The sequence below is a fragment of the Pteropus vampyrus genome, unplaced genomic scaffold (assembly GCF_000151845.1).
Source record: "Pteropus vampyrus isolate Shadow unplaced genomic scaffold, Pvam_2.0 Scaffold107, whole genome shotgun sequence".
Classification (NCBI taxonomy): domain Eukaryota; kingdom Metazoa; phylum Chordata; class Mammalia; order Chiroptera; family Pteropodidae; genus Pteropus; species Pteropus vampyrus.
This window is the reverse complement of record NW_011888888.1, coordinates 4,661,795-4,672,238: the sequence shown is the minus strand read 5'-3', so window position 1 is coordinate 4,672,238 and position 10,444 is coordinate 4,661,795. Positions and strand designations below refer to the sequence as shown.

At 28.8% G+C, this 10,444-nt stretch overlaps 1 protein-coding gene across 2 annotated transcripts in view; it reads left to right on the top strand.

Moving 5' to 3' along the window:
• Positions 1-10,444, top strand: part of SEMA3C (semaphorin 3C) — a 165,298-nt gene that overhangs the window by 102,646 nt on the left and 52,208 nt on the right. For both annotated transcript variants that reach the window (XM_023533648.1, XM_011365226.2), the window contains exons 7-11: positions 618-737; positions 2,152-2,294; positions 4,964-5,078; positions 7,009-7,078; positions 7,697-7,841. In XM_023533648.1, coding sequence (XP_023389416.1) covers positions 618-737; positions 2,152-2,294; positions 4,964-5,078; positions 7,009-7,078; positions 7,697-7,841 — 593 coding nt within the window. The remainder of the gene's footprint in view (positions 1-617; positions 738-2,151; positions 2,295-4,963; positions 5,079-7,008; positions 7,079-7,696; positions 7,842-10,444) is intronic.

The window sequence follows — 10,444 nt, the reverse complement described above, 5'->3', positions numbered from 1 at the left end:
TACTTTTAACGATGAAATTATTTTATCATTAATAGTATTTTGACAATTTTAATGTTGCCTTTATGTCATGAAATAATAATAAAAATTATTGTTTTTAATTTATTCAGTAAAATCAAAGAATTTTTAATATGTGGCAATAATTTTTGAGATCATAATTGAATTCCTATATTTTACCGATGAGAAGATTGAAAATCAGAGTGCTAAATAACTTAGCCCTAATTCCCAATTTAATAATTACTACCAAAAATAGAAACCAAGTTTTCTGACTCTTACAATATCTTTTATTTATTAAAAGAAAGTAACATTTAATTAAGCCATTTTGTAATCTTCTCTATATATGTTATTCTGCCATTTCTGATACACACAGTATAAACTTGAGTATAATTAAGTACAGACAGAGGAATTTTTATTCCTATGTAGAATAAAATTGTTTTGGTAATCATACAGGCAATAATGAGGTCAGATTAAACTATCGAATTTTTTATTTGGTGGACAATGTAAACCAATTAATAATTATAAACACTCTGTAATATAGGGATGATCTAATAAGCAAGTTCTTGATTTTTAAAACAGTCTTAAAAATATTTACAACTTTGTTGACATTTTCTTTTTCATAGATGAGGAGCTTTTTTCTGGAATGTATATAGATTTCATGGGGACAGATGCTGCTATTTTTCGAAGTTTAACTAAAAGGAATGCAGTCAGAACTGATCAGCACAATTCCAAATGGCTAAGTGGTAAGAAAACGTTTCATGCATTTTTTTGAGAATCATGCTTTAAACTAATTTAATTCCATAGTAAAAATTAGGTTAAAATGGTTAAAATATTATAATACCAGGCCATGCATGACATGAATAACAATAATTCTGTACTTTATGGTTTTAAATATTTAGAATAAATAATTGCAATTATTGATAATTCGTATTCTCTTTATTAACCATCATACAATTATCATAGGATATAGAATAAATAAAAATGACAGTGATATTTATCATACATGCCCATATACAACAATCTTCTCCGATTGTTTCTGTAACATATTACAATTAAATATGCTATTTACTATTTAGTTTGCTTGATATATTTTAATAATGTCTTATCTGATTTTTTTTCTAATTTCATGAAAGATATAATGAATAAAGTATATTCAGAAACTTCTATTTGTTTTATACTTAGATTCTAAAATTATAAAACTGGTGTTTTTTTATAATTTGACTAATACTTAATAGAAATTATAGGTATGATAGTTTTATGATTATCAGTATTCAACTGCTTCCAGTTCTCAGGATCACATGGAATTTACATCATGAAAGGTGCTCATCTGACTTTAATGCACAATTTCAATCTGTTGCTGTTGTTTAGAGGAGGAAGAAACTACTAAAATTTTTGTCATTTCTCCCTGGGGAAATTTTCTAGCTCACCTTAAATTTGGCAATTCACTTAACATTGCACTGTTAAGCACTAATTGTCACAGTTAAGCATCTTATTTCATTGGTAGACCAGCACAAGAAAGCATTGATTGTCCATTTACTTCTTCAAATTATTCCTCAGTACATCTGGAAACAGAGTATCCTAAAAGTTGTTTTGTTCTTGAAATAAGAAATCCCTCTATGTCTTCAAATGACTTCATTTTTTTTTTCCTTAAAACATTTCCTTTTTATTTCATACGCTGTATTTTAAGAAAAATGTGTTTTTTAGATCTTGGACTCCCAACTCCTCCTGCTTCAGTGAATTTGAGTTTATATGCACTAGACTGAAAACCACACTTTGAAAAACAAGTATCTTTTTTTTTTTTTTCCTTATGAAATGACCATCAGATTCCATGGGAAATAGCTGGTAGAAAAGTTTTTCCAATTTTTTAAAATTCATAAGTGCGCAAAGATTTTTTTGCATTTACTGAACTTCCAGAATGTATTGAAGACATAGAAAAATAATTGAGCTGTTATACCATAGCTGTATTTTGTGGCACTTGACATCCCAAATGAGGCATATTGACTAAATACAGTTACTGCTTTTAGACTTTTTGCCTATTACCATTGGATTATTTTTCTGTACCAAAGAAGAAGAATGCATGTGCCTGTGGTCTACTTGGATGAATAGAAGATGGATTTTCATCATGAATATACATATAGTCTTTGTTATCTTTTTCAGAACCTACGTTTGTGGATGCACATGTCATCCCAGATGGAACTGATCCAAATGATGCTAAGATTTACTTCTTCTTCAAAGAGAAACTGACTGACAATAGCAGAAGCACAAAACAGATATATTCCATGATTGCTAGAATATGTCCTGTAAGTATTAATTTGGTTTTTAAATTCAATTTATTTAAACTAAAACAAAAAACATTCACCCATTTCTCCCACACCTAACTCTGTCTCTTGCAATCACCAATCTATTCTCTGTATGTATGAGCTGTTTTTTATAATTTTTGTTTTAGATCCTACATATAAGAGATCATATAGCATCTGTCTTTCTGCATACGACTTATCTCATTTAGCATAGTGGTCCATCCTCATTGTCACAAACAACAAGATTTCATTCTTTTTTATGGCTGACTAGTTTTCCAATGTGTATATATTACATTTCTTTAACATTCATTTGTTGATGGACACTTAGGTTGTTTAACTATCTTGGCAGTTATAAATAATATTGCAATGAACATGGGGTGCATATATCATTCTTTAGATAAATGCTCAGAAGTGAAATTGCTAGATCATGCGATAATTCTATTTTTAATTTTTTGAAGAACCTCTATACTGTTTTCCATAGAATCGGTGGCACCAATTCACATTCCCACCAACAGTGCACAAGGGTTCTTTTTTCTCTACATCCTTGCCAACACTTGTTATTTCTTGCCTTTTTGGTAATAGCTACTCTAACAAGTATATGATGATAACCCACTGTGGTTTTGGTTGACATTTCTCTGATGATTAGTTATTTTGTGTATCTTTTCATGTACTTATTGGCCATCTGTATGCTTTTTTAGAAAAATATCTATTGCAATCTTCTGCTCATTTTTATGGATTTTTTTTTTTTGCTATTGAGTTGTGTGAGTTCCTTACATATTTTGTATATTATCTCCTTATCAGATATATGATTTACAATTATTTTTCCCATTTAGTAGGTTGCCTTTTCATTTTGTTGATGGTTTTCTTTGATGTGCAGCTTTTTAATTTGATGCACTCCCCTTGTTTATCGTTGCTTTTGTTGCTTTGCTTTTGGTGTCAATTAAAAGAATTATTGCCAATACCTATGTCAAGGAGCTACTGCCTGTTTTCTTCTATGAGTGTTATGGTTTCAGGTCTTACATTCAAATTTTTAATCCATTTTTAGTTAATTATTTTATATAATGTAAGAAATTGGCCCAATTTCATTCTTTTGCATGTGGCTGCCTGATCTTTCCAACATCATTTATTGAAAAGACTAATCTTCCCTCATTTTACATTTTCGACCCCTTGGTCATAAATTAATCGACTATATATATATATATATATATATATATATATATATATGATTTATTTCTGGGCTCTCTATTCTGTTGCATTGGTCTATGTGTCTGTTTTTATACTAGTTAACATACTGATTTGACTACTATAGCTTTGTAATATAGTTTGAAAGTAGGAGTGTGATAACTCCAGATTTGTTCTTTCTCAAAATTGCTTTGACTATTCTAATCTGAAAAAATCCTAAGGAATTCAAATTATATAAATGTTTTATTTTTCCAGTATTTATCTTTCTATTTTTCTTATCTGCTATTATAAATTAATAAAATATTTAGAGGAGATACTTTAATTTAATGTTTATTCACATCTGTCATAAGAGATAAACACCTTATTTCGGCAAAGACCTTAATTCAAGATAATATTTTGGTTGTGGTTTTAACAATTTTGATTAATTTTTGCTTTTCTATTTAATGTATTACTATTAAAAACAAATAGCTAAATTATATATTACAGAAAGTAATAGTAATTCTTATGAATAAAATATAGTAAAACCTCAGTAGAAAATAATTATTGAGGAATTATCTACAACAGTGAAAATTAGAAAATCCTTTAGTAAAATGCAGTTTTAATTATAAATATTAAGCAAAATATTCTTATGTATAAAGTAAGTAAATAGTGCAACTCAAATAAACTCATGATATCTAATCATATAGGAGTTTTACAGGTTTGCCCTGACATTTATGATTAGCATCTTTTGTGTAAAATTATTTCTTAAAGAATTCAGTGTTTAAAAATAGTTTATCTTTAAATATTACAACATTCCACTGATCATGGAACTCATCTGCTTCTTAATCATTTGGAACAAGGCAGCAAAACCAGCAGAAGAGGTGAAAGGGTTCTGGACATAGAGAAAAAAAAATGTCATCAATACAGACAATTCGTAAAGGATCCCAATGCCATTTTCCCTGTTCCGGATGGAGAAATATTGTATTAAAGCATCTGATTAGGAATATTGAGGAGTAAATGAAAAGAAATTAAGGAGAAAAGAAAATAGAACTATTGGGGACCATTTGGTGTTAAGTACAAATCAACTCTCCTGACTGCAGGAGAATCTTCAAGCTTCACGATATACAATAATTATGTTTATATTGAAGACAATGTAAAGAAAAAGCAAATTAAATTATGTGTTTTACATAATATTTTACATGTATTTCCATTATATATTATTAAACTTATAAAGCTTTAGGGCATATATTCATTAAATTTATTTTTGAAACATTTTCAGTTGATATCATACTGTAGGAGAATAATAGTATAACTCTTGGCTATTTTATAATATTATTATAGATCTTAAATATTCCTCTCTATTAATTAACTCTATTAATATCCAAATGGAGTTAACACATCCATCCCTCAGACTATAACGAATCCCCAACTAATAAGAATCCCAGTTGAATTTTTAATAAACTTAAGTATTTATTTAAGCAATCTGAAATGTGTTTACAAAATAATTTCAGAATGATACTGGTGGACTGCGTAGCCTTGTCAACAAGTGGACTACCTTCTTAAAGGCAAGGCTGGTGTGCTCGGTAACTGATGAAGATGGCCCAGAAACACACTTTGATGAATTAGGTACATAGATGTTAATTTGAAAAATGTTTTTGAAGGAGAGTTTGTAAAGTTTATAAAATTCAATAAGTTCTCAGAAGAGGATGTATTTTACATGAATGTTTTCAGCATAAACAATGTGCTCATTTGAATTAATGATCTATATACTGTTAATAAATATCCTTAAGTATTTTTTAAATCTATTTTCTCAAAATACACTGCTGAAACATTTAGTTAATTGAATTCACCATGATATATGAATGAGAGTGTGTATGTATGTGTAAGAGAGAAATGTACCTGTATACTACATATAAGTAATGTAGTATACACTACATTATGTGTAAGAGAGAAATGTACCTGTATACTACATATAAGTAATATGTTTGTACTTTCTAAAATGTGTATTTCATATGTATTTAAATTCTTCCATTCTGTTTCAAATAAGTTCATATGAGAATATAGCTGTATATTTTTACTATTGTAATTAATGGACAGAATAGAACTTAGATGAAAAAGTGTGAGTAGAAATTAAACTTGTGCTCTAATCTTAGTTCTTCTTGGTGACTCTGGGATTAAGTATTTTCAGCATGTGTGACATGTGGAAAGTTCTACTTTGAGGATCAAATAAGGACTAACAATCTGATTCCTTTGTACCAAGGAACAGCTTTCTTTTTGATCAAAATAATTTGGTACTCATTATAGTATACTAGTGGCATTTAGTGACTTTTATTTTGCTTTAAATCATTAAAATGTAAACTACCAGTTATCCTTAGATATTGAGACAGGTGAAGAGGTAAGCAATAAAAATGTAATATATGTGGAAAAATTTACTGTCTCTAATAGTTATAAAAACTGAAATAAATAGTCGGTCTCCTCAAAAACCATTATGTTGATCATAGAAACAAAAGTTTGTGTCAACTTTTCTGGAAAAAGGTTCTAAGTATGATTTTGCATTATAACCTAGTCACTCATTATTTCTCTCAAAATTCTTTGCAAGTATGTTTATGTTTCAGTGACAGGATATTTCAGTCTTTCTTGTTTTTTAGGGAGAGCTAGATAGTATCAGCTTTTGTTCACATATAGAAAGGCTAATGGTTATTAATTTATTACTTAAGAGGTCTTAAATTCATTGTGAATTTAAAATAAATAACTTTTTCTCTGTATTCCTCAGCAGGAATCTTATTTGCAAAAATGTAATTAAATACTAAGACATTTCTTATAATCTTGACAATTGATTATTAACTGCAGTTTTCTATCAGAAATTTACTTGTCGGTTTTGTTATATATTACTGTATCTTATTATCTATACCATTGTCTTTGCTTTAATATACTTTAAACTTGTTTGGGAGATTGTTGATTAAATAAAAATATCACTAGCAACTTTGACCATAAGCCAAAAAAATGGCTTTATGGCTTTATTTAGTATAAAGAAAAAAGTCACTGTGAAAAAGTATTCTATGTTCCAACTTCTAACTGTAGGTCCAAAAGAATTTGAGATTTGTAATACTTTTTAAATTAAAAAAAAAAAAAAATATATATATATATATATATGTTATCATTAAAAGATATTTAGAAAATGCAGTAAAAAAGAAGAAATGGGAAAATTTCTATAGCTCTGCTAACCAGAGACACTACTTGTAATCTTATTGAATTCTGGTGTATAGTTTAAGGTTTACTTGGTTTTAGTCTATATTATATGCACTGTGCCTTTTCTACTTAATATTATTTGATTAGCACTGTTTCCATAATGTTATAATTTTCATAAACCTCTTTAGTATTTGTATAACATTTTATTTAATTTTCTTTACAATGTTCATTTAGTTGTTTCAAATTATAACGATGCTGCAGAATATCTTTCTGACTAATACCTTTCATAAATGAAATTTTTATAGTAAATTTTTTAAATACAGTTAATATTTGGAACCTTTAAAAGAATGATATTTTCCTTTTATAGAGGATGTGTTTTTGCTTGAAACTGATAACCCAAGGACAACACTAGTATATGGCATTTTTACAACATCAAGGTAATTATTAAACAATTATATTTTATAAGTTAAACAATAAAATTTATTAAGCAATAATAATTATTATAAAAGCATTCTTTTCACTTTAATTTTACATAGCATTTAGGATGTCACCTTCTCATTTTATTACTTTTGCTTGATTACCAAAATATATTTAAGCTGAACTAACACTTGCAAAATAGTTTTGTACAGGATATTTATAATGATTATATGATATTTTTCACACACGCAAAAAAAGGAATTATAATGCAGGAATAAAGTATACTGGATATTTTAAGGAAATAATTTGAAGATTCATGATTCGAATAAAACTTTTGGCACTTCTATTAAAATAATTTTTACTTCTGGAGCAATCTAAAATGACAGCTATTGAGAACTTTTCTCTAACTTCTAATCATCTACTGCCTTCATGGATGAATTAAATGTTTTAATGCTTTATATATTAATGGCTTATTTCAAAACAGACGTTTTTTAGCTTTACAAAATATACCATAAAAATGAACCTTTCCATGATGAACTATTTTAACTTTTTATCACAAATTTTGCCATCTACTTTTAAAATTGCATTTAAATTTTTAGAAAATAAGAAAATGAATCTCTTTCTTTTTCCTTTTTTAGCTCTGTTTTTAAAGGATCAGCAGTGTGTGTGTATCACTTATCTGATATTCAGACTGTGTTTAATGGGCCCTTTGCGCACAAAGAAGGACCCAATCATCAGCTGGTTTCTTATCAGGGTAGAATTCCGTATCCTCGCCCCGGAACTGTAAGTATCGAGGAAAGTTTTTTGGGGGGGATTGTTATTTTGCTTTTTAAAAATAAATGATTTAACAAAAATGAATATCATACTGATGGTTATTAAATACAAACATAGACCTGCTGGTATATTCATTATAATTTTTCAGACCACTGCTTCCCAGATTTGGAAATTTACATATATGTTATAAATGTTAAAGCACTCTCTACAATTTTTTTCTAACTTCTATTGCTAATAAAATCTTATTTAGTTTTCAAGGCCACTAGGTATGTTAGACAAAGCAGAGGTATTTTCCTAATTTCATTGGCATAGAAACCATAGCTTAGAAAGTGTTAACCTTTCAATGGCAACCTAAGAATTTGGATCCTAGTTACTCTTCACAACTCTTCCTTATATTAAGAAATATCATAATGAAGAAATAACCATATGATAATTAATTAGTGATAAATCATGTGGAGATATTTCAATTTTAAGGGATATATTTAGTTAAAAATTTTATGTTGTTATTTTTAAAAGAAAGAAAATGGTATGTGTGAGCAAATAATTGCAATGAAAGTGATGGTACAATTTAAACAAAATATTTATAAACTATGCAGTTTTGAGGCATACAGATATATCTGTGTATTGCAATATTAGTAGTATTAAGGGGTACATTGAAAACTAACTTTTTCAGCTGAAGTTACGGAGGTGCACTGGAAGGTTGGAAATGAAATTTTTCTGGGACAACGATGATCACAGTTCTACTATTTGTTTTCATTTGGCTCATACTAATGCTGCCTTGAATTCGAGAATACTGATTAGTTTCTGTCTCTGTAAAATGTCCTACAGTATACTGGTTGAGAGGAGATGTTATACAATGGCCCATCAAGAGGAATATAATTTTTTTGTATCTTTGCATTCATAGATTATGGCCATAATTATAAAATGGGTGGATATGAGTAATGAAGAAGGATTTTAAGGAAAATAAATCAAAAGATAGTTCTTAAAATAATATTTACTTAAACAAAATGTTTCTCTTTTCTTTTAACTTAAATATAAAATCCCCTTTCCTATATGCTTTCAGATTCATGCCATATAATTTTTACTAATTGTTGATTCATTTTATTTTTGTGTTATTATTAGAGTTTATTCACAATGTATTATTTACTCCCTTATTTTCTCGTCATCTTAAATTATACCTCTGTCAGTTTTTTTAATAGAAAAAATAGTTTGCTAAACCTTTAAAGAACCTATTTATCTATTCAAAAGTAAAAGGGTTCGAGTTTGGTTTCCTGCTAGGAAGCTCAAAGATTGGTCATTAATACATGTTTTATTAGAACAATTAAGTTTTATTTAACATTGGAAGATTATCAGCATTGCTATTTATCTGTGAAAAAATTAAATTTTAATAAGCCATACTTAATCATAACTGGCAGCAAAATCTTCTCATAGAATTCACAATCTCCTTTTAAATAATTTTTCTTTGATGCTGTAGCTCAACAGAAGATGAAAAAGAAATTTCATTATTTTGTGAAACACAAGAAAAATAAGTCAACAGATATATCTATCTTTGGGTACCTCAATCTAGAGTATATTAGATAAAAAGCTGTTTTTAATTACATAAGAGAATGGGAAGTAAGAGGGGCAATTGAGAAACTTTTAAATTCCATCGTAACTCAAAAGCTCTCATTGTTTCATGTAGTGTATTTCATGCATTTCAAGATGACTCACTAATACTATATTGAGAATTACTTGATATTTGAAGTTGACCAAGTCATTGCTTCATCTTAACACAACAAAAATTAAGACGTGGTTGTGATTGTGTATACTTCCATCAATTATTCTTTTGAACAATATGGGATTTAGTACAGGAGCAATTGATTTGTAAACTCAGCAGAATTCCATTTACCCTCCAAAAATACCTTAGGACGAACTCCTCAGATAAACCAAGAAAATGAATAAAAGAGAGCCACACTGACTGAATCAGGGTTCAGGGCCTCAAAACCTACATGAGTGTGTTCTGGAGCCAGTTTATACCCAACTCACAGGAGCAGATTGTGTGCACCTTGTCTCAAGTAAGAACATGACAGTGATAACTTGAAATCAACGTAGTCAGAGTATTTACACTATGGAAATTGACACATATTACAAATCAGCGATTTTTGTACCTGAAGAAAAGCCACCCTTGCCCCAACGCTCATCAGACTCTTTATAAATAACAACTTAAAAGGATTCGGAATCGCAGAGAAAGAACTATTCAAGTTAAATAACAATTATAACAATTATTCTACATACATTGTAGGAATAGATAAACCCCTTTCAGTAAAATAAAATGAACTAATGCTAAACTAGAAAATTCTAACAGTCTCTCTTTTCTCTGTTTTCAAGCTCCTAAGAATAAGGATTTTCTTTTCTGTTCTAAAGCAATGTGGGCTAAGCCAGGGCTTGGTGACACACATCTGGAGCTGACTCTGTGAAAAAGGGAGTAGTCGGCACTTGAGACATATTTCTATAATGTGGTTTCTTACATCTGGTACTGAGAAGAGAACAGCTCCTTTAAATTTAAAAAAAAAAAAAGTCAGATGAATGATCTTTAAGGAATAAAAGAGTCAGGGTGGAGAAATGACCTCTGG